The sequence below is a fragment of the Drosophila biarmipes genome, unplaced genomic scaffold (assembly GCF_025231255.1).
Source record: "Drosophila biarmipes strain raj3 unplaced genomic scaffold, RU_DBia_V1.1 ptg000005l, whole genome shotgun sequence".
Lineage (NCBI taxonomy): Eukaryota > Metazoa > Arthropoda > Insecta > Diptera > Drosophilidae > Drosophila > Drosophila biarmipes.
The window spans coordinates 6,018,663-6,044,613 of record NW_026114527.1 but is presented as its reverse complement, the minus strand read 5'-3'; the positions used below and the strand labels follow the sequence as shown (position 1 = coordinate 6,044,613).

Here is a 25,951-nt window from a genome sequence, read left to right as displayed (position 1 = left end):
CTTTCACAAAAAGGCAGAACACAAACAGAAGAAAATTACGAAACAGTTAATAAAGAAATGTTAGCCATCTCTTGGGCAGTAAAATTGCTTAGAGGATACCTTTACGGTGGCACTAAGGTACAAATTTACACCGATCACGAACCACTTTCACACGATTGTAACTGGAGTTGATAAAAAACGCGGATACTGGCACAATTAGCATATTAATGGCCCCCATCCCCGTCAGTTGTATATCCATTCGGTAAATATTTTCTAATTCCTTGAACATTTTTTTGGATAGAAACTCGAATTTGTTTGTCGAAATTGTTTTCCTTTTCACTTTTTATATTATTCTCGAAGCTTCGACCCTAAAGACTTTAAAAATAATTAATTTTTCAAAGTGTGAGCTTCTTATTACTGATGGTCCTCTTCCTATAGCTTTACAATTAGTAATGCTTGGCTGAGGACTAAGGCTACGTCTTTTATTATAAATAATCAGTCTATCAGCCGAATGTGCGTGTGAATCGAAACGTTTTCACCACGTAAATTCACCAAATCACCGTTTTGGTCAACAATGCGTATATATAGTGTGCTTATTTCATCACAGTTGATTGGTAAATAAATTAGGTTATGTGGTGTCAGTGTCATTTTATACCCAGGTGGAATATTAATGTCAAACTCATGTAACGCATAATTCGGTGTACTATTAACATTTTAAACGCTGATTATATTACATTCCAAACGAATTCTATTCATTTTTAATATATTCACTTTCTGATCTGATCGATAGGTTTTTGTAGGATGTGGTTCCAGTTCGTTTTGTAGGATGTGGTTCCAGTTCGTTTTGATGGAAGCCAAACAGTTGTACAACCGACCGTTCCTTATTGAAGTAAACTGGCTCTCCTAAATTAGTTATTTCAAGTGTATTATTATTACTTTGGACTTTAAATGTTTTTTTAAGGATATAGTCTTTTAGTTTATTGTTATTGAAATCGGTGATGTCATTTAATTCGTATGATCCAATAGGAATCGTAATAACATTGTCACCGATGTGAAATAAATTATTTTTTGTCAATATTTGGAATCGCATTCTTCATATTAAAGTCTATAAGAGCGCATTCGTATTGCCCATTCAAATTCGATAGGTGGAACAAGTTTGTATTTATAATGCAACTATTTCCATTCAAAGATAATGTAAGTAAAATGTATTGATAAACTGTGAGATTGTAGGTATCTAACCTAATCTAAACATTATAATAAAGTTGGCATTGTCACGAATCAAGTGTTTGGGTATATGACCATATGTTTGACATAAATAAAAAGAGTATTTTATGTCGAACCATACAAAAATAGGAACTTATGTTGTCTTGTTTTTCACAAGCTACGTCATCAAATATCATAATGGAATTATTTTTGGCTTCACTGGGGTCTAGTACAACGTCATTATGGGACAATGTATGATATCCCATTCTTTTTATCGGTTTGATTAATTTGTCCAAATAATCATATTTTGGTTGATATTAACTTTTTGAAAATTTATAAACATTTTCCAATTGTAGTCCACTGGGACTCTAGTTTTACTAGTTTTACCGAAATTGGAACCACGACAGTTAGAGCTCTTATTGTATTCGGTAAGATGACACTATTTCGTGGAGGTAGATTTTGGTCGTTTTCATCGGTAATATTTCTAAGTAAAATAAGTTTTTTCTGACTTATTAAACGCAACTTCCAGTCTAATGTACTTCCTTCAATGAGAAATCTTTGATGATTTAACATCAATAAAATGGGAAAACGTTTTTATAATCACTTTAATCTTATTTGGTCTTGTCGATAAGCTAATCAATACCTTACCGTTTGAAGCCTATTTTCCGGGATATAATTTTTGTGGACCGGGTGCAAGGGTACAAAAACTTTTGGAACGCGGTGATCAAGGAATAAACCCATTGGATGAAGCCTGCAAAGAGCACGATCTTGTATATATTTTAAAAACCAGGAATTGAGTGAACTACATAGAGCCGACTCCATATTGATTGACAAAGCCTGGTCGCGTGTCAAGGCATCAAATAGCACTCTTGGTGAAGAAGCAGCAGCATACTTTGTTACAAATATATTGAAATCCAAAAAAAAATTTGGGATGGGATTGAATAAGACGGAAAAAAGGGGAGGAAACCATAAAGAAGAATACAATGAAGAAAAAAAAACTTTCGACTGTTATTAATGCTGCATTAAAAAAACAAAAACCATTAGACATTTTGAGTGCAATTAAAGTTGCACGTAAATCAATTGATCAATTAATGCGTTCTACGAAAAATGTTAAAATACCTCGTGTAATTAATGTTCCCAAAATTGGAGGTTTTGTACCAATCGTGCCGATCTCGACAGCGCTTTTGGTAGTTTAGCAAGTGGTAGTGCAGCAATTGCAAAGACAATTAATAATGCAAGAATGGCTAAAGTAGATAAGGAGGAGAAGAAAAGTCACAACAGCAAAATTGAAAGTGTTGCTGTAGGATTATATCTTAAACCCTATAGAAAGGCCTATGGTTTCTCAAGCAAAATAGTAAAGGGAAAGGAATTAAGAAGCGAAAAAACTAATTTCTCTGATACATAAAAGACCACTATCAAATATCGACATTATATGTTTTGTAAGAAACATATCCTTCATTTTAGAGGTGTATTTATAAGAGATCTACTCCCAGAAACAACAAAGTGTGTGGTATAGTAACCTATATAAATCACAATCAGGTTGTACACATTGGGTTGCAGATAATAAAAATAAAAATATTTAAAAATCACCGTGTGGGTTAGTGTATGTGTGAGCTCTGTATGGTATAATAAGTAGACCCGCACGCGTTGAAATTCACAGTCTAAGTCTTTATTCCACATCAATCGTCGTCTAGTGAACAAGAACTTTGATTATTCTTAACAATAGACTAGAACAGCTGGTAATAGTTATCAACTAAACATTACAGAAACAGTACAGCAACAGTACTGCAACAGTACAGAAACAGTACAGCCATGTTCAGCTAATTACCGTCCAAAACCAACTAACAACAGTAGCACGTCCAAAAAGCTCAATCACCATCATGAACCATAAAAACCAGATGGATATTATTATCAAAGTGTTTAAAAAAATTTAATAAAAAGACGCTGATATCGAAGACAAGGATGCCTGAAAGTATAAGATTCCCGATCCTGAAGGCGGAGCGCAAAACAACAAAGTTTGGAGAATCTATTGCTCTCGAGTTGGAGGAACACATCCTATACATGCCAGAAAGGTACACCTCTCTTTAGGATGATATCATCAATGAGATGGTTAATGATAAATTTAATATTCTTAAAAGTAATGACAATTTATATTTAGAAATAAGCCAATATATGTATATCGAAATTTATTGGGAAATGGGATATAAATATTACAGATAATGGCGTTCCCTAAACAGTATTTGTTTAGTATCTGAGGAGTGACTACATGAATTTTGAAAAATTTAAATTCTTTCTCTATAAAGTTTGTAAAATATACTACGATGAATATTTTGTCTCAGTTAACCAAAGCTTGTTTCGCATTGAAGCGAAAATTCGATGATCTCAAACAAGTCAGAAGTCAAACGAATTTACAATTGGAGGAAACTGTTAAACCCATTACTGAACCTATACATGTACTTGTTAAGGAAAATAAAAAACAAAAGTTAAAACGTGAATTGAATATATACAAAATACGACGATGGTCAGAAAGATTTGGACGATTTATACTTTACAACTAATGAGAAAGACCTTCAATATAATCGAAATATAATTTCACGAAGGTCTTCCGATGAAAGTAATACCTATAACGAATTCTTTTCAAAGACGAATATAGAGGAATATGTAGAAAAAGAAAAAGAAGAGACGGAAAAGATTGAAGAAGAAGGGGCAACAACTTCACCAATGTATACAGAAGAGGTCGATATGGGTCTGGACGCAGATCTAGAAGATAAAAACACTATTTATAATTATGATTATAATATCAGTAATTTGGCCACAGGAAATTTGTTTGATAAAGGTTATGGACCTTCAAAAAATGCAAACAATTCATTAACATTGGGGAATAAATAACTAAAAATTAAAGATAATAAAATAACATTTTCTAGTGGAATGAGTTGTGATCTGACTATAATTTTTCTTAGTAAACCTGAAAACTATGATGATCAAGATTTAAAGATGTATAAAAAAATATATTAGAAACGAATATACATAGAGTAGGCTTTAATCCTAATAACGGAATCAGGGGTACACGAGCATACAAATATAGTCATATTACTTTCCATCCTACAACGTCTACTCCACTTTGCTTAAAAACAGGTTTTCGTTACATCCCCTCCAGAAGTCAAGTCCAAACTATATATACTGGAATGATGTGAGTGAGTTAACAGCGGGTAACACTAGTCACAGATTATATTTTAATGGGTATAAATAGCATTTACACATACGTTTTACAATTATAAACATAATGCCTGTCGACAAGTTTGGACATTTTTCTGTTGATAAGGAGAGATTAGAAAATTAAAAAAAAGACGTGTTAAGTCTGCTAAAGGATTATTCATCGATGAGGACGGTAACCAAAATGCTCAAAATAAACGTATCAATAATGGAACAAAACCTTTAGATAGCGATGATCTAGCAACGAAACAATAAACTGATCAGAACTCCGGAAAGTTGGGAGATTTAAAATTTTAAGCTTAGAAAATAAAATTGAATTGTATAATAAGAGGGTGACCAAATATTTGCCAAAATTCTAAAAAAGATTAAAAGCATTAGGGATTACATTTTTAAATACGTAACAAAAACCGATATAATTACCGAAAAAAACACAATTGAGTTAGAAGGTGTCGCTTTTCAGTCTATTAGAAGAATAGGATTTAGCGAGAAATTGTAAATGTGCTGCACGGACCATTTAGAAAAAACTCTTAACGAAGGCGAGTGATTATAAATGATCTATGGTAAAAAAATTTGGTTGAAATGGGAGCCTTTTCAAAATCTTATGATGCGTACCGATACTTGCTGACTGTTATAGACACATTTTCGAAATTTGGTTGGGGTGTGGCATTAAAGTCAAGAAGTGCTAATGATTTGTCCCAAGCCTTGGAAATAATATTTAAATCGGGCCATGGAACACCAAAAAACCTGAAAAATGATGATGGTACTGAATTCCTTAATACGAAAATTAAAATATTAATGAAAAGGATAAATTATTATTCAACCTTCAGTACTCTAAATGTCAATTCCTCCAATGAAAAACAAATATTACAAACGTCCTATAATCACTTGAAAATATTTGTTTCAAGTGATGTTCCTTAAGTAAATAAGTAAATATAAATATTTTTTTCAGAAAGGATACACCAAACTTTACAACTGAAATCTTTAAAATTAGAAAGGTGAACAATACATACCCTAAAACATACTTGAAGATTTAGATGGTAGCCCGATTCAGGGCGGATTTTATAAAGATTCTAGAAAGAAAAAAAAACACCCCCATATATACCTAGTTTTTAAGGCGAAAAGGAAATAAAATTTCAAAAACTAGCTGGATAAATAAGGAAGACATTTTGTGGTATATAGAATGATTTATTTAATTTACTTAGTTTAATTACTTAGTGAAATAAAATTTTCGTACAATCTTAATACTTAAATAAATTTCAAAATAATAAATATACTTTTTACAAACTCAAAATATTTTTTTATTTATATTTTCCAAAGTCTCGATCATAATAAAACATATCCAATTAAATTGATTTTTAAAATAGTTCCTTTTCAATGTGTTCTTTTTGCAACTAAAGGTTATCTAAAGATTATCTAAAGATTCTCCATCGTTAACATAATTGGTATGTATCATCTCACCTAAGCAAATGAATTAGTTTCTAACCATTCAACATTTTCTAAAATATATTTTTCAATTAGTCTCTGATGTTTTATTGTTGTTGTACCATGATCTTCATTATTTAACTCTAAAATTTGTGCTTCGTTAAAACTACCTTTTCTTTTGTTATTTACCATGAATTGGAATATTATGATTATCAAAATTTTCTATGTCTGTGGTAAACATCCACTAAAGTCTTTATATGGTAAATGTTGTGACATTGCCGAACCATACAAGTTATTTGCATCCACATACATTAAAAATGAAGACTCTTTCTAGGAATCGTAATCTGACAAAAAATTACCACCCAAGAAAGACCTGGTGTCGTAAAATACTAAGCTGGAGCAAGTGAATAAATTTGCATAAAAATTTTCAAAAATGTCTGTTAAAAAGTCAGCGGCACCGACGCCGAAGTCAACGTCGCTGCTCCAATCCACAGCTTAGATCAGGGTAAGTAGAGTAAAATCAGTTCCGAATTAAATCTCGAATAAATAAGACATCAGAATTTTAACTATTTGGAAATTAATTTATATGAGTGGAATGGAGACCACCCAAGCTTTGTTAAATAACTTTTTTCAAATTATTTATTTCTCTTGGCTTTTCGTCATATACGTAGCTGTAACGTGTGGGATAGCAGCCGAGAATTTTTTCCAAATTACTTTGTGAAGTATCACCATTACACGCCGCAACGCTGTGTTTTGTTATTCTTTGTTCTTCGTTACTTGGAAGTAAATTAAAGAAAGTCTTACCTGTCACAGAACTACGATTGTGTAGATATTGATGTTTACTTATATTTGTATCAAAGAAGCGTAGCAAGACTCGACATCAAATGCTGTAAGCATTGCTTGATATAAGTTGCGTACGCGTATCAATCAATCGTTTTGTCTGTTCACAAGTCTCTATAAAATCTGTTTTCGGACTTCCACGGTCAGAGTTTCTGGATGTTGATTGAGATTGATATTTAAAAAATTGATGATTTTATGCGTTTTTAATTATTAGTTATCCATCACTTATCCGGTGCTCAGGATTGCGTTTAATACAATTTTATGTTTTTTTTTGTTATTTATTATCGCAACGGGTCGTCACACAGTCTTATTTAACAACATCATTCGAGTTGAAAATAACTTGGTTAGCCAGCTTTTTTTTTCTGCTACATGCTGATTAGTGGATGGAACGAACTTTAATTCGTTACCCAAAGAAAGGAAGGAATCGGAGGAGTTAAATAACTGAACCAAAATAATGCTGAATACGCAGCGAGTTCTGCATTGCGGGAAAAGAAAGTTTGGAGAATGTAGAAGAGCGGATAAAAAGTGTACAAGGATGCGATAGGATAAAAGAAACCCTGTCGACTGTTACTCCTTACAGTCCTCCGACGGCTCTAGCGACGTCGGAGCATTAAGCGAATAGTAAATAAAGAATACTGCAGGCGAGGCACCGGCGGATCCTGCTGATCGTGACGTGGAGATGTGCTTCTGGCGGTACCTGTGGGGCAGAGCAAGGGACAGGAGCTAATGGTATCGGTGATCGATTGTTATAAAAATTTATCAAAAACTTACCACGTCAACAAAAAGGGAATTAACACACATCTTTCAGGGTGGATTATCATGACAAGAGTGCATTAATGAACGTTGACGACGGCGTTGAAAACTTGTTTAAGGGGGAAACCTGCTTTGGAAGCTTTAAGAAAATCGATTTTACATGTCAAATTATTTAAATTAAATTTATCTTATATTATGCCTGGTACAATCATTTCGCGGGGTGCCTCGAGTGTGCATATGTTGTGCGACCGAAAAGAGTTAAAGAGTTAAAATTACAAATATTTTTTGTCAGAAAATCCATATCAGATTGTTTAAAAAGTGGATTAATCATAATTTTCTTAATTTTTCTTTGGCACAACTAGAAGAGAATTTTCTTCCCAATTCAATACATATTATCTTGGTAATTTACTTTTTTCTTTATCTTTACACCCAATTAGGTAAAATCGTACAAAATTAAAAATCGAGAAATTGGACGTCAAAGTGTTTCGACCGCTTGTATACCTGCTCGGTGGCTCCGCACTATTTCTCTTGTAACTTCAAAAAATATTTTAAATTTACTTCTGAAATTTTTGGGATATCTTTGGATTTTTTAGGTATCGATTTTTTGAAGATATAAAGCAGGCTTCCTTCTTAATGAATTCAATCGTGGATGACGCTAGCTCGAACACAAAGAATGTCTAAGAACAGTTGTTGAGATCATTAATGGCGTGCGTGAACTGATAATGCTAGATTGTCATGTGATGATGAGGCAAAGATTTCGTTTTTGAGCGTAAGAGTAGTCACGGCCCTCTGCTGAAAAAGGATTGCTCAGCATTGTAACTCTTACAGTTTCCGAGATATCAGCGTTTATATGAACATACGGACATGGCTAGATTGAGTGATTCTTATCAAACGACTGTAGTATTCCCTTTTAATCTACGAGTACGAGTATAAAAATTGGCAATTATAGTAGCTTAGAATATCTACGGTAGCATTAGCCATGGTCATGGTATTATTTAAACAGTTCCACATAAATAAAAATGTGTGAGTGGTATAAGTTATTAAATAATAGTCTGATTCCAATCTGGGGAACGTAGATCTGTATTGAAAATATGATCGACACGGTTAGCCATCCTAATCAAGAATATGTATACTTAGAGGGGTCGAAAACTTTTCCTTGTCCTTCTACCTATTTTATGGCAAATCAAGTAAACTCTTTTATTCTACGAGTAACACCGGGTATAAAAACGCCGTTTCGTAGATTGAGATTGAATTAGAGCTCAACTTTTTCAATTAGTTCATCAATTATGGAAAAAACAATATTTCATATTCAATATACACTTTAAGAAATTATTTATTATAGTTATGTGCGAATCTTTTAAAAACTTTTAATAAGTGTACTAAAAAATTTAAAATTTTAAATTTAGTTCAGCATTTACATTGAGATTGAATTAGAGCTCAACTTTTTCAATTAGTTCATCAATTATGGAAAAAACAATATTTCATATTCAATATACACTTTAAGAAATTATTTATTATAGTTATGTGCGAATCTTTTAAAAACTTTTAATAAGTGTACTAAAAAATTTAAAATTTTAAATTTAGTTCAGCATTTACATTTAACAATTAATATTATATATTTAGTGAGTAAGAGGTCTTGTTCTGGCAAATATTTTCGGCTTCCGCTACATCACTGACTGCTTTGCACACCTCAGAAAACAAGTCTTTTAAAATAGACGCTTGTCTGCCTTGGGACCCATCTATTGTGATTGTTGGAATAAATGTTACAGGAGGTCTCAGTGCATGAGTGGCTTCACCATTCAATTTAAGCAAATCCAGGCCTTGGTTACTGTCGAAACATTTTTGAATGAGCGTATCGTCTATATTGTGTTGTTTCGCGCACTGAAAAAAAACATTGAAAAATTATTTTAAAAATGAAGCGGTGACATAAAAATGATTTAGAATATATATTATTTTATCTGGTTTAAGCATAGGTAAGTTTGGTCATTTGATTTTAATTGTTGTATATGTAATTCCTGAGCATTGAACTTTTTTGTTCGTATCCAAACTATATTTTAAGGTCCTGGAAAATGTTGATGATGTTAAACATCTTTAGAATCTTTTGTTCGATCACCTTTAAAAAACAGCTATAGATATCTGCATTTTCGGTATAAACTTTAAATTGAGGTATTTGACGAAGAGCGGAGTTAATAACGGAGACGGACCTTTGGTCAGGGGTATACAACTGTGGTTGATTTCGATATCGATTTCTCTGAACTTTCTAAAAGTGTGATCAGAATCGTTGTCTTCTGTAGTTACGAAAGTGGTATCAGGTAGACCTTCATTAACATTTCATTTCCCAGCTGAAAGCGGTATTTTGTAGTTATCTGAGCCATTCAATTACAACGGATTAATAAAATACCTTTTGTAACTCTGTGGTAACCCTGTAAGCTGTAGCTAACTACTGTTTATAGTGTTGCGTATTCCGTGCCTTCTCAGTTGACCTCTCGCACTTCTTGCTCTTGATTTTGGCACGCGTCCTTTTCTAACAACAGATCTGCAACGAAATTCAACGCCTGATTTTTTATTCTTTTACTGAGCCCAATAAACAATAACAAGTTCGTCCACACTCGAACATTTTGGCCGCCGTGACAGAATGCAAAGGGATGAGGTTAAGAAATTGGCTGTAGATTTTGATTAAGTGTCCAGCTCATCGCATAGGGAACTAACTGGTGACTTCAGCGGCAACTAAACAACGGAGGAGTACTTTATAAACGGAATAGACGGAAAGACATTAGCAGCAATGTCCGCCACATTCCGGATTGTATACAGCGTTGGAGACCAAAGCACCAAGGTTAACCTAACAATTCATCATCGTTACATCACATGTACTCACCGCGCAAGCAATAGGGCGATAATTCTATCGCCTATCGTACAGAAGTCACTTCTTAGTAACTTCTGGAAGATAGAAACACGATAGTACACATTTTACAAAAACAAAAAGGGTCGTGATCGCGAAGAAGTAACTTCAGTGACACTTCTGGACGATACATAGGCGACAGAATTTCACAAAAAAAAAGGTATTGAGAAAAGGAGGACGCGATTATATCCGTTACCCCTTTATTTCTAATTTCACGCTATTCTTTTTTGTCAGGTAGTCAGTTTATTTCGCAATTTGCCTGTTTTGTTTGTGAGTGAAGAACAAGTGACACATATAGAAAATTTTAAGGAATTTCCACTTCTTCACAAGTGAATATTAAAAAAAAAAAAACTGTGGCACATTTTTACATTACAAATATTTCAGTTAAAATTTTTTCTATCATAAAAACTGTTGGAGATGCAGATTTTTGTCAATCCCGAGGTGCAGGGTATGCCAAGCATCACACAGTTCTACTTGAATTCTCAAACAAACACAACAATACCGCAGCTATCGAAGGTCTTTCAACAGCTTCGCTTCAGGGTCAGGCAGCAGCTCTTCAGCCAGAAGCCCACAGGTTTCTCTTCTAGAACGTACCGCAAGAAAGAGTGTCATAACAACAGCGGTAGCCCATATCAATGATGGAACCTGTCAGTTTCAGTTAGTACGAGAGTTACATGACTTATAGTCAAAGTTAAAATTGATCACGGAGGAGAGTACCACAAAGTCTTCAGTTATCAAAATGCCACGTCAGTTCATATATCAATCAATATTTCAGACACTTAAAGGCAAATCAATTAAAGCATAGAAACCACCCTCAAATAACGAGCTTCGGATTTTAAGTAGACATCGAATTTCGAAGTGATCACAACAATGTGTGCACAGCACTCTTGATGTCATCGAATGGAACATGCCAGAAGCAATAGTCTTAGACGATCCAAAATTCTATCAGCCCAGCAAAATCAAAATTCTTATCGGAATGGAAGGATTCTTGGAAGACATCCGGGTGGAAAGGGCATAATGAATACATGGTTGGGTAAGTGGGAGAAGTACGATATTACCTATTAAACCGAAACAATACAAAAGCCAAAAGTTTCTCATTCAAACGTAAAAGAATCCTATATTAAATTTAAGCGCTAATACATTACCACAGGACATGTCACTCATTTAGCACCATAGCTTTATTCTCCACCATAGTGTGTTACTGCCGTAGAGCTTAATAACAAATCTACGAGTAGTGTTTGATGCTAGCGCGAAAGCGTTGTCTGGCATAGCATTGAACGACATGCTCATGGTAGGTCCCACCATCCAACAAGTCTTATTTACGATCTTCAAACCTCGTTAAGTGAGGTTTTTGTTTGATATCAGAAGTTTTTGTTTTTAAAATCAATATTATAATTTCACAAAAATCATAGAATTTAAATTTCCTATGTGGAACCGTTAATAACAATTTAAATGATTCTAAGATCCTAAAATAAAAGGATACGCAAAAAAAGTTTTCCGCTCAGCCAGTGTTTTATGTTCTAAACTAGTACATAGGGAGATTTTTGTTGAATACAAATTTTAAAACATGACTTTATACAACAATGTGTTCCATGGTAGACGTTCAGAAATGTCAAAGAGTATACACTTAAAGACTTAGCCCGAAAACCTTAAGGCCACGTTAAGAAATAGAAAAAAGCTAAATAATTACTGCCATAATATTTAAATGATGGTACAAAAATAATGTTAGGAAAGCGTAAAAAGTATTTCAATATACCTTTCTAACCACATATAGCGGATATATGAATTTAAACATTTAAAAGCTGTTTTTTTGACAAACTAGATATTTTCTTCAAAAGTGAACTAATGTATTCATATCAAGATGTTTAACATTATCTAAAATTTCCACGCCCGTCAAAAAAAGTGCAATGCTCAGGCAGTGCTCCATACTGGTAAATAAGGTCGTTATTTTATTAAAAACTTTCTACAATAATGTGTCGAATATCGGAGGCTGAGGAATCTCAACTATAAAGCTTGAAATTGAATTTAAAATTGTTAGGCCGTTTTTAAGCAATAAAAAAAGGTCAAATAAGTCAAGATAAAAAAAATTTTGACCATAATTTTTTAATGGTGGTATTAGGACAAATCATATCATATTATAGCTATTACCTCGCTAAACTAGCTGGTTTTCCATAAGTGGTAAAAAAAAAGTTTCCTTTATTGACCTGTTTATCATCGTCTAAAATTTCTAGGATCATAAAACATCATATTGGGATAAACTGACCAACAGAATTATTTTTTCATTTTGAAAGCTCCCCCAAATTCTTGTTTTGTGTATTACTTTTGAATGGAGCATGCGTTTTCTCCAAAACTATTTGATTTTTTTTCCGAGGTGTCATTCGACAGGCGGGTGGTAATTATTTCCACCGACCGAACATATACATTTTTTAAATTATTCGCTTTCACCACTCTTTGTCCCAAACTATTTTATTTTCCTAAAGTCTTGAAATGCAATCCTTTTAGTTTTTTTAATACCTTTCTATCAAGGTTTCACTTAGAACCATCGGACGAATACTGTAGATTTTCATTTCTTCGTGTATTTATAGTATCAAATAAAACCACGTCGTAACGTGGCGATTGCATAATAAAAACTTCTCTGAGAATTTTGCAACGCAGTGAACGGTTCCGAACCAATAAAGTATCTATATTCTTGATCAGAAGACAAGTCGATCTAGTCAAATCCGACTGTCCGTTTCTATGCAAACTAGGCTCTTAGTTTTGAAGTTTTCATTGTGAAACCTTCTCAAAAGTCGAATTTAAATTACAGGTTTAGGCATGCAAGTAAGCAATAAAACACTTTTCATATTGAAGAGAAGTGGGTTGTTTCTTTATCGCCGCGGCCATAATTTATTTTAGAAAACGAAAAGCAAGGCATCTACTCTGATAATGCAAAAAAATTCGTTGAAGCTGCGATCAAAATAAAGGATTTCCAATCTGCATTATTTAAGCCTGAAGCCCTCAAGTCGTTCAGCTCTGGCATGGGAATTTCGTTCTGCCCCCAGAGCCCCTTATTTCGGCGGCCTCTGGGAGCGTCCGTTAAATCAGCTAAAACACTCCTGTCAACTAGCCTACCTCACTAGATGGCATTACGTGACATTCATCAAGCAACATAACTGGCGCAGTTGGGGAATGAACTATATCCATTCTCTTCAAGCTCGTAGCAAGTGGTACAAGCCGCAAGCTAACATCCAGGTCGACCAGCTCGTAATTGTACATGAAGAAAATCCTCTCCGCAATGCTGTAACTTGGCAAGAATTTTTATTGGGCGAGACCAAAGAGTACGAGTCGTGGATCTGCATACCGTCAGAGGTCCTCTGCGCAGGACAATTCACAAATAAGCTCCTATTCCTTTGGATTGTAATCGAATGATATGCATACTTTTAAGCAGAGAAGTGTGTCAGAGCACAACTCAATGACCTACCGCACTTCTTGCTCTTGATTTTGGTATGCATGGAACGCGTATCTTCTACCAATTATCTGCAAATTAAAGTTTGGCCAACCCAAGTGCTTGTGACGTATTCGTCCTTCCCTAAGCAAGTCGAAAAATAAGTCAGCACCGATCAACATGTCGGCACGATAACATTTGAAATCTAACTAGGGGAGTTTGCAGTAAATAGGCGGCGGTTATAGATTCCTAGACTTAAATATATCAATAGTGAACTGTATGAGGTTTCCTAAAAACTCAACAACGAGAAATTTACAGAGATAGAACACTTTTAATAGAATGATTATCTCACTTACAGAAGTAAGGTTTAGCTTTGGGAAAATGCTAATGTTGCTTTCCTATATTTATGCTTGTTTCCCCTGATTGGGAGCTCTTCAGCATGTCACGAATTCCTCAACCGATAAGTGTTGAAAAAGTTTGCGCAGTCATTCCATAACGGAATGAAATAGTTGTTGTTCTTCTCATCGCGATTGCGTTTTGGGATCTACTGTAGTATAATTTTCTCGTTTCAGAGCGAAAGAAGGGATTCATAAATAACAGTTACGGTGTCCATTAGACTGCGGCTAATGGCCCTTTCCTTTTTTGGGTTTTATACAAGCAAGATGTACTTTCAAAGTATATATTAGGAACGGATTATCATATGCCCTAATCAGGGCCGCGTGTTCTTCCACCCATTATTCAGCAACTTCCTTTTTTTAAATTATTCCGCTCATACCGCTCGTGCTGCTTCATAAGAGGAACTGAGACAAGAATAATTTGATTTTAAAGGCAGGTTAAATAAAAAATTTCGCGTATAGTCACGTGCTAAAGTATAAGCAAATTATTTTTCATTCATCACTAGTTGTGATTTCGTTAGATACGGTACGGTACGTCGGTTTCTTGGCGCTGTCCAGCCAAACTCAGTATTTTGAAGGGGTGGACCTGAGTAACCAGCGACGAGGAGCAGGTAGTGTTTAGGTTTGAAAAGTAATAGTCAACTAGGAAGATACATCATGATTCCAATCGGAAAAAATTGCAGTTGCTTCTGGGCGATACCCTGAAATCAATGGTAAAATTATGCATTCAACTGTCGCTTTGATTGAGTCTAGTCGCGACCCAATTATCGTCTGGATTGCAAAGCTAGATGAACACGCATTTTTTTCCAGAGAAATTAGATTCCTGACGTAACGTTTTAATTTAATATTATATACCAGCTCCTTCGTAATAAAATACATCTGTGACCCTAAATCAAGCTGAATTCTAGCGCAAAGTGAGTAAAGAAAACCTGTACCATTTTTAAACTCGGCTTAGTAACCGTCGAATTTTATGAGTTTCATATGTGGTAATATTCTACTGCGATCCATTGTAATAGTATATGATTTATTTTTTTTTATTTTTTCTTTATCGTAATTAGTTGCATTGGTCTATCAAATAGTAAGGCGTGACATAGTGAGGGAGCTAAGTAGGACAGGGGAATGGACTGCATTAGTTTATGCAAAAACATAACTTCATGACACTTTCTACGATGCTTCAGAATTGATACGTCCAGTAGGCATGATAAGAGAGCAATTGTTTTTCTGGATCCCAGTTTAATCCTCATGTTTATAAAAATTTCTGCTCTGAGCAAATGTTTAGAGGTTTCTTAAATTTTGACAATTTAACTATTCCTGCAAGACAGTTTTTTTTACAGTACACTTATTAAAGTAAGTTTGCTTCATAGTGGACGTGGCTCCCTGCTAAAACAAACTTGCGCTGCGAGAGAATCTTAGGAATCTGCTTTAGCTTTTATAGTTTCCGTAATGTCAGCGTTCAAACGGACATGTCTAGAACGACTCGGCTAGTGATCCTGATCAAGAATATATATACATTATGTGGTCGGAAACGCTTCCTTCTGCCTGTTACATACTTTCCGACAAACTTTACGAGTAACGGGTTTTAAAACCTTGTTCATGTTTTTCTATAGTTTTAGTAAGTAAATATTCGAAATCTGTTGGCAAAAAAAATTTTAAAAGATAAAATAAAGCAAACTAAATAAACAAATGGTGGTCGACTTAGGGCGACCAAAGTAATTTTAAAACAACTATTACTCAATTATTATGGTATTGCATATTTTTTTTAAGTAAATTTCACGCGAAAGGAAAATTTGGTGTCACAGAAACCGATTCAAAAATAAGTAATTTACTCCGATTATCTATAGATAATCGATGGTTTCACTATACTAAAAAAAAATTTTTTGACATTCGGAATTACTTATCCTATTCCCAGAACTGGTTTCAGAACAAATTTACGCTCGCCATCCTTTCTCTACCATATAAATATTATACCTATACTATGTTTTATTATTTTATTTGTTTATTTATTTGTTAATTAATTATTATTATTAATTATTGTAATACATATATAACAAATAAGATAGAAAAATGTTTATCCAGCCAAGCATCCTTACCTCCAGACAAACCAAGTTTGTCTCCTCTTACCAATATCCTTTATTATTCATTGATTTTGTATCTCCATTTGCGATATGATCACATCGCACTTGTAAATTTTATTCAATTGTTAATACCTTTCAATAGAATCTAACATTAAAAATTAAATTTAGAAAATGTTGAATACATATCTCTTAACTTCTCTAACTAACTCCGGCAAGCCGGAGTTTGACTTCCGTTGCAAGAAATAATCAATGTAAGTAACACAATGTTAAATTGTTAAAATATGGATAGTCGCTTCAGAACGAAACATTTTTTAATACTTTATTTACAGAATTTTTTATTTTAAGTATATGCTATTTTTTGGAAATGATTTTTTTTCCAATCATGATTCCTTAAAACCAAAACATTTTGGGTACTTTTTATTACATTAAAGTCAAGTAAGTCAGTAAGTATTTTAAGTTAAGGGGGGAGGCTTTTTTTGATTCAAATAACCCATTTTATCTTTTGCATAAATGTGTCCCCGAACTATAAGAATATGTCCCCAACATATATACAAGCGGCCGTGCGATTTCTTGCCTTTTCATGTTTACGTACGACTTCCATAGGAAAGACTCACAAAGAGAAACAACTACGAATCTTGAGTTGGAGGGAAGGGTGCGTTTGACTAGCCAGACTCCGGCTAATAAAGTAAAATAAAAATTGCAATTCAGCAACTTACTGGTGTCGCGTGGCCAGAACAACGGCCACGACCGATCTACTGGTAAGCATACCTCGGTAGTTGTCAAGGTTCAATAGCCGGCCGTTGACTCCAAAGATATCGGATACCGAGAAATAGTAACCCTAGGTGGGAATACCCAGTTTAAACTATAAACTTTAAATTTTACTTTTATTTCTTTTCCATTTTTAAAGGTTCTCGCTTTCTCTCTTAACTTAAATTCCAATATCCTAAATTGTGTAGTTTAATAGTCAGATGGTGCTCTCAATAGTTTTGCAGTACGTTTTGAAATTGAGCTACTTTACTAATTGCCTTGATAGTGTATGGCAATCGGTTCCAAGTGTGAACAGTATATAAAAGAAACTTCCTCCGTGTGCTTAGGTTCTGGTACTTCTAGACAAACTAAAAATAAGTTTTTCATACAGATACGACGACTCTTGTCTGCTTATAATTTTGTAGACTAGTAAAAGGGCCCTCATGTGTGTCTACTTGTCTTTTCTAAATATATTTTGCCACAATATTGAACGCTATCTGCAGCTTGCGCTGACCTACGGAGCTGATGTCACTGAATACCACTTTTCGCCCACTGCCTAACAATTTGCTATTCAGTTTGGCATACACTAAATATAGTGACTGCCTACATGTGTACTTCACAGTGTGACATAATACGAGTACTTGGTAAATTACTTACATACACTGAGAACAGAAATGAACCTAGGACTCATTATTTATGAAAACCGACTGCCCACGATTGCACAAATAAAAAGAAATTAGTTGCACTGATGCACGCGAAAAATGACATAGATGTTTTAACATAATACAACAATTTTTTTAATTTACCGTGTCAAATGCTTTTAAATGCAGTACTTTCACAATGCAGTCACAAATATTATGTTGTCAGTAACCTGCCTATCGGTTAAAACATTGTTACTTGTTAAATAATTTGTCATCTGACCAGCCATTAGTCGTTCAAAGACTTTTGGAAAATATGGTAGGACCAGGACCAAGACCAAGAGAAATATTGATAGTGTCAAGGCAGTATTATACGATTATATAAAAGTAATGAATGGTAATATGTCTGCACTATGCGCGATTGAAACAAGGAAGGCGAAAACACCGACACAACCAAGGAGCGCGCGAGGAACTATGCAAGGCGGCATAAGCAAGACCTTTATGCGGCTGATGATTGAAAGCCAAGTGAATTATGATATGTGTTTGTGCAAGTGATGGAAATAAAGTTAGCATATATCTACGAAGGCCACTTTACCATCGATATAGAATCCGTATCACTGTACGCGCTCCCGCAATGAGGTAACAATTGGGGTTGTACTTCTCGGTGTTCCCGCAACGAGGTTAAGTCGAAGCCTGCTGATGCCCTCCTGTGACGAGATGGAGCTTAGAGATGCGCGGTGAAATTAAGTTGCACGGGCGTTAATTGCGTGCTCATGTACCAGTATGCGATGCCGATGAGCGTATTGCGCAACGAAAATTAGGCCGCTTGCTCCTATTATATAACTCTTGGTGATTTGCAAACTCGTAACAATCCGCAAATTCGAAGTTGACTGCTAAGAACCATAGGTTAAAACTCATTGTAAAAATTTTGAATTTCACAACTGATTTCTCATGGGTCGTGTCACCTGCATGTGAGAGCCCATATGACAAATGAGTATAAAACCAAATGAAATATCGAGTGACTTCGTTTTAACTTCATTTTAACTTTCACTTGTCAAAAAGCTGACTTTACAGCTCCCACACAATTGTCTATATGGAGTGTCACTTGTACTTTACTCGTTCAAGCTGACTCGTCACACGTTATTAAAAGGTGATTCACAAGTGAAATTTATTTTTCGGGACTGAAGGGAAATCAGTCGTCCTGACATGGTTAACTCTTATGAATTTAGCGATCTAGCTTTCCCTGGATCAATTAATTAATTTTTACTAGCGCGCTGATGCAACTGTGCAACCGCCTTTGTCTTTGCAAACAAATAATAGTTATTCTTATTAAACTTCTTGAAAAACATAAAAAAAAAGAATGAAGCGCAGCAGCCAATACTCCCTTCCTCGACTTTAAACTTTTCGATCTGTTCTTTCCTTAATTCTTCGCTAAACCATGGAGTCAACATTACGCTGATCCTGTTTCTTCAATACACTTTTGAATGAGTGTTTTCAAAACATCTTGTTCTCTGCGCTTGTTCAGGATGGTTATAAAGTATTTATTGACAAGGAATTCAATCAAATATATGAGAACACAAAGTATAAAGAAATCTTGTTGGCTTATGAGCATGCGGCAAACGTCTTACTCCTTTGACATTGCCAACCATACTGCTCTATTTTTGACATATCGACCTTTCCTGGCGATAGTTTGTCTTCTGTTGAGAAGTCATAGCTTTCATTATTGGTATCGAAGTCTGGGATTAAAGCACACCAAGGCTTTTTGTGATCGATGGATACTACGTTGTATCGTCGTTGAGAAACTGAATGATCTGTAAGGTCCTATATTAAGTATCGATCGTTAGAAGGACCTTGGATAACAAATAAGGTCCTTTTAAAAACTGGATCCAATTTATGTGTAATTCCTATCGCAGCTGGAAAAAATTCGATTATAACCAGATCGTCTACACCGAATTTCTTTGGGGAAGTATACCTGCCATCGTAGCATATCTTCCATTTTCATTTATAAGATGGGCGAACTGCATTGATGTAAACAAGTTGGCTCTATCTGAAATTAGGCGTACAGGTTGCCCAAAAGCACAGCAAATTCGTTTCAGGGCTTTTATTGCTGCTGTTGGTTTTACTTCATATGAACTGCCCAATATGATCAATTATAACTGTTCGGAACGGTATGTGTAACACTTCTTGCAAGTATAGTTCACCAAGAAGCAATGTAGGACTTGATATAGTCGCCCTTTTCGGTTCCCGCTTTATCGTGGTTGCACTTGGTTAGGCGCCATCTGATTGCTTGAGGTACCACTAACATTTTTCCATGATCAGGTTTTCGGTACAATCGCCGTTTATAGAGTTTAAATTCAACTCCACTGGTTACTGGAGTCCCAGTTTTCAAAAACCTCAAATATGTAAATCCAGTATTCGTCGATGAGAACTATCAATATGTTGTCTGCTACGGTTATTGTTTTATCACCCGGTAGATGTACTGGATTCCTACTCATTCCGTCTACATGAGGTATTTGCTCTCCAGGCCGATGTTTGCATTTAAAGAGGAACTCTTATAATCATAGCCACCAGATGCAATTGGAGGTTGTAAAGCAGAGGATTTAATGATAAATGATATAAATGCGGAATATTTCCAAAGACAAAGGTATCAGCTTCCGAGCAAAATCTGCTGTAATAAAATAGGTGCCTGAGTCCTTCGTCTCATTTAGGATAACAAGTCTTTTTCCAACTGTTTTTGATGAATATGATGATGATAACTTACTATGTTGCGTTGGTGCTTTAGCTGTCGTAACAAATCCATGTTGTCTACAATTGACATTTGATATCGTTTCTTTACAAAGGGCTGCGTTGAGAGCTTTAAAGTCGTTACACAGTCGATTTACTCCGTTTGCTTTCGTCAAGGACCAGTATGGTGAGGTTCTATTTCTGATGATGTTGAACTTGAGTAGAATATCTTGTGAGATCGGAATGCATTTCTTTTTGAAAATGCATCTTGTTGATGTTGATCGAATACATTCGCTCCATACAAAAGCTCACAGAGGGAAAGCAAAATCTGTAAGATTCTTGAGGTAGCGATTTTATTGGGGAATGGTCTGCGCGGAGACAAAATCCACTTATTACAGGCATTGGATAAGAAACGACCACCATGGCCCGGGCGGGTCAGCCTATATCTTTGTGGTGGTGTATCATTTTACATAATTCGTGTTTCTTAGTTTTTGAAGGCAATGAATGAGACCACAACTGCTGCGGTAATGAAATTACTGGATAAGGAAGTCTTTAACAAATTTGGAGTCCCTGAGATAATCCATTCAGACAATGGGAAGTCATTCGTGGCAAAAAAGTTTGTTGAGATGACTCAGAACAAAGTAAACCGAGGCGAAAAAGGACTGAAACCGATAGGATATGAAAAAATAGTCAACCATCGCTGAAAATCTGGAAGAGAAAATAAATATAACTCCGAAACCAATAATGTGCAAGGTTTTGCAGCTCACTCAGAATTTCTGAAGAACAAAAACACAATTTAAATGTATTTAATCAATGAATGCTACATTAAAGTATTACATTCGTAGAATGTATTATCAAATTTTTACAAAGAAATATACAAAAGTATGGGTAGACGTGTCTCGAAAAAAAGTTGATTGGTGCCCCTCATAACTCGGTGAAGGATCATCAGAAATAAAAAAAATCCAAGTTCATTCGTTATATAAAAGTTTGCCAGAGGTATTTCCAATTTTAGAATTTTTTCAAAGACTTTGAAGTGAAAAACAAATTTTTTTTTTTGAAAAAATGGGATAATTGTCAATTGGATAATTAGCGAAACTACAATTATGAAAAAAAAAACTTGACAGCGTCACCTTGTAAATTATGTACAGAAATAGTGTCTTAAATTTCAAAAGGATCGGTAAAGGAGTTTTAAAATTTTGAGGGTCAATTTTGCTTCAATTGACTTAAAATTTAACAAAATGTTCTTCAAATATTATGCATTTAACTTGAAAATTAAAAAAAAATTTTTTAATTTTAAAAAATCTAATTTAATAAAATTTTTAAATGTTTGAAAGAATTGTGGCTCGTCACAGCACAGTTGCATGCCAGGATGATCGACTACCACAAATCTAGCAACTCTTAATCATTTCTGTATAAACCCATTTGAGACCATTTGGTGGTGACCAAGTGGATGTAGTCCAAACTGACTTTGCGGCTTTACTTCCTACCTTTGGGAATAGGCCTCGTAATACACAATCTCAACTAGCAGTAAACCTCCTCAACCTCCTGACCGTCCATCGTCGCAACGCGATTGACCTCCTATTAAAGCGTCCCCGTGCCAGCCACAAGGATCACAAGCCAGCGGACCCTTCCAACCAAAAATTGAACCTCTAACGGGTGAAAAATACTTATTTACCCACCCTGGGAACCACAGGATACTCAGCTTGATGTAGATCCACATAATACGCAGCTTCATCCAGCTTCACAGGATCCCAAGCATCGTCCAGCTAAACAGGACTCACAGTGTCACCCGTCTTTATCGGACTCTTTGGTTTACACACATGAGTGTAAACTTCACTCCCTATGTCAAGTTAAAAATTTCGATATCTTCTCAAAATCCTTGGATCAAATTCTGTGTTTTCTTGTTAGAAGAAAACAGAACACTCCGAAGTCCGGAACGAAGAAAGTTGCATGATTTATCACCTAGGACAACATCACTTTAGTTCATGTTGCCCCAAACGCGGTAGTTTAAATAGGAGCATTTACAAATTGTTTGTCTACAGCTCATAAGGTTGAAAACCGTGGATCACTGACAACTTGTCGAGACTGCCAGCAACGGCATTACTCAATGTTACACAAGGGACTGACTAGCAATCTAGTGTCTGAGGCAGTAACCATTCCAGGCCACGACAACTCTAGGGGACACACAACGTTCTGCTCGCGACCGCCTAGATATCATTACAAGAACCTACCGGTCAACTAAAAAAATGTCGCGCTGTAATAGATTTTGAATCCCAGGTGAATCTTATCTTAAAGAGGATGGCAGACCTGCAAAACAAGAAATATCTAAGCTTTTTTGCAGAAGGATCACATACCATAGACGTGCCAAATGATGGATTTCTAAGAGAGCACAACTTCAGTACCTATGGCAAGGACGTTCTTAGGATAAGCGGGAGCAGCAACATAAGCATATACCAAAAACAAATCAGATATCAACGCACTCATAACTAATTTTGGGAATAGGCCTTACAATACACTATCTTAACTAGCAGCTAACCACGTACTCTCCGTCCATCGTCGCAATGTTATCGTCCTGCCATCAAGCGTTCCCGTACCAGCGACAAGGCGCTCACTATAACCCCCTTTTTCGGTGGCGTGAGCCAGAAGTGTTTACTTCGGTTGGGCACAAACGTTGGTGCTCTTTTACCAACAACCAACACGCTGAACCTCAAACGGCTGAAAAATATCGTTAAGTTTCCACTATATCCAGCTATCTTGGGAACCACAGGATACTCAGCTTGATCCAGCTCCACATGTTACGTAGCTTTATCCAGGTTCTCTTGGTCTTCAGCTTAATCCAGAATCATAGGACACTCAGTTTGATCCAGCTTCACAGGATACGTAACTTCATCCAGCTTGACAGGATACTAAGCATCTTTCAGCCGTACAGGACTCAGAGTGTCATCCGGCTAAGGACTCGTTAGTCAAGCAAATATAGAGTGAGTCAGCGCGGCTATTCGTTAACTCTACTACGATGCAATGAATTAGAATCATTTCTTATTTTAAAAATGGCTTAGCCATTTGTGTAAATCGTGCGTTTATTCGAAGAGCTTTTCGATTCGAGTTATTACCAACTCTCTCTCTCTTCAGATCTTCTTCCATATTAATTGGTTTACATTATGATTACATTATTGTAATCTAGTATTATTCTTAGTCTAGTATTTTGTTGTAAGTTTAGTACAAACGTTGCTTGCGGACCTGTTGGGGTAATTTATTATTATCGCAACGAACATAGAAAACAAAAACAGACAGTGAAATGACCAAACAATAAGTAAACACAAGTATAAGGACTTGGAGAAAAAATTCGTTTTTAAGTTAACATTTTTCAAAGTTTGTATAAAAAAAGCTAGTTTTTTAAAAGTACCCTCTGCACTGTGGTTCCGCCCATAGGCCAAAAGTCAAAAAATCTGATTTAAAAATATTTAAACTTAATTTACACAGTTTGATTCTAAAATGACCAATCTTCAAGTTTGCAAACCAGTTTTCGCTGGAAACCTAATGGTATATTCTAGAAAAACCATTAAAAGCAAGAACACGTGTTCATTTCTGCAGCGCATCGGAGCTCTTGAAAAATATTTCGATGCAAACGCTCACTTCAAATCGGTGTGGCAACTGTTCAAGTGCGTAAATTAAAATAATTAAAAATTGATTTTGAAGGTCAAGGTATTTATTTTAAATTATGATATTAATAAAAACAAACTAGATTTGTGTATTTTGTGAAATAAATGTTTTGTGAAACATATTTCTTTGTACCTTTTTTGTGTGTCTTAAATTTGTTTACCTAAAGTTTTAATTATGTTCCCCCACGATTCCCCCATTGAATTATAGTTTTTTATCTTTGTCAGAATTTTTAGAATCTTAAATTGTTAAAGTTAGGTGCGAAAAGTTGCGGATGTGTTGTGATACTAACACGACTTCTTATTTTTTTCAAGGTCAAATTTTGCCAGCGGAGCCATTTTTTCGTCTTTTGTGTATCTGATGCGTCTTTGTGTTCGACTTTTGTGATTGTTTACACTTTACATACTTTTTATCAATCGGTTCTAATAATTTTGTCGCTTTTATTTAAAATTTTTGTTTTCATTTTCAAAGGCGATTAGTATTATTGTGTATTTTCACGATAGTATATTTTAAATTTATGGTGCACCAAAGATGGTAGGTACAAAATAAATTTGTACAAATTTAATGAATACGCTATTGATACTGCTAAGGAATTGATAAAAGAGTATCCATGGTATTATTTGCCAGCTACAGTCCATAAGGTGTTAATCCACGGATCTTCTGTGATAGAGCATGCACTCGTATCAATCGGAGAGCTTTCGGAGGAAGCTGCAGAGTCAAATAATAAAGAACTAAAAAAATGTAGACTCTATCACAGCCGAAAGATGTCACGTATTGTAACAAACTCAGACATAATGAATACTCTTATTTTACGGTCGGATCCATTTATAACTGGGCAAAGAAAACTTGGAAAGAAGGATAAGTCTATGTTACTTGAATCTGTGTTTGACTTACTAGAGAAGACATTATAAATTTTTGTTTTATGTCGACTGGTCCATAGCTGTCAAATAAATTTGTTTATAATAATTTTGTATTGTTTAATTTATTATTTTTTTTATGAATGATGAGCAGAGTTTGAGTAGTGTACAAATTCAACATAAAAGAAAAAGTTATCAATACTAAATGATTAGTTCTAACCGGAAGTTCCTATGGCTGCTATATGCAATAGTTGTCAGATTAGTATAAAATTTAGTAAGTATGTATAAAACCACACCGAAGTCATAATCTGTCAGTTTAGCCAACATATCTGGAAAAATAAAAAAGTTTTCCATACTAAATTCTTATTTATAACATATCGTTCCTATGATAGCTATATGATATAGACGTTCTATATGAACAATTTTTTGTGTATATGTTTATAATATTTTTATAGAATTTTGGTAAAAAATTTTGTAGCAATACAACAACTATAAGTAATTATGACCGCGGCTCCATACAAGCCGAACCACTGTGCTCTGTTTGCAAGTCTATATCTCCATCTGTAGTTATTCGATTGATTTCATGACTTTTGCAAAAAATGATCTGAAGCCTCCACTTTTTAAATAATTGTTTTTTTAATTTGTAATTTCTAAAAAATAATAACAAATTATAATATTAAAAATTTTTTTAACTTTTGACACCCCAAAATTTTTTAATTTTAATTTTTAATAATGAGGGCGAGCGAAATGGCTGCTTAAAATATCTTATTACATTAATTCTATATCTCCGAAGTTTGTATACCCTTGCAGTTATAAAAAATAATCAATAATTTTATTAAATTGAATTCGGAGTTCTTAAATATAAAAATTTATATTCCCAATATTATAAGTTAAAATGTCAAAAAGCCTCAAAGCTATAATTTGTTTTATATTATTTCCCACCAATTATCCGATCGTTCCTGTGACAGCTATATAATATAGTCGTCCGATTTTAATAAAATTTAATTCGATATTCAGAACTAATTAAAAAATGTTATTTTCAAGCTTATGAGTTTATATGTTTAAAAAGACCAAAGATATAATGTTTATTTCATGTTTTCCGACTAATTTTTCGATGGTTCCTAT

At 34.7% G+C, this 25,951-nt stretch overlaps 1 protein-coding gene across 21 annotated transcripts in view; it reads right to left on the bottom strand.

The window, feature by feature from the left end:
* Positions 1-8,725: 8,725 nt before the first annotated feature.
* Positions 8,726-25,951, bottom strand: part of LOC108025963 (gamma-interferon-inducible lysosomal thiol reductase) — a 71,343-nt gene continuing 54,117 nt past the window's right edge. For 19 of the 21 annotated variants that reach the window (XM_050889708.1, XM_050889699.1, XM_050889705.1 and 16 more), the window contains one exon: positions 8,726-9,291. In XM_050889708.1, the coding sequence (XP_050745665.1) occupies positions 9,022-9,291 (270 nt within the window). In that variant the 3' untranslated portion in view covers positions 8,726-9,021. Of the gene's footprint in view, positions 9,292-9,811; positions 9,966-25,951 lie in introns of those variants that run through there. The other 2 variants (XR_007764898.1, XM_050889712.1) reach the window with 2 other exon arrangements.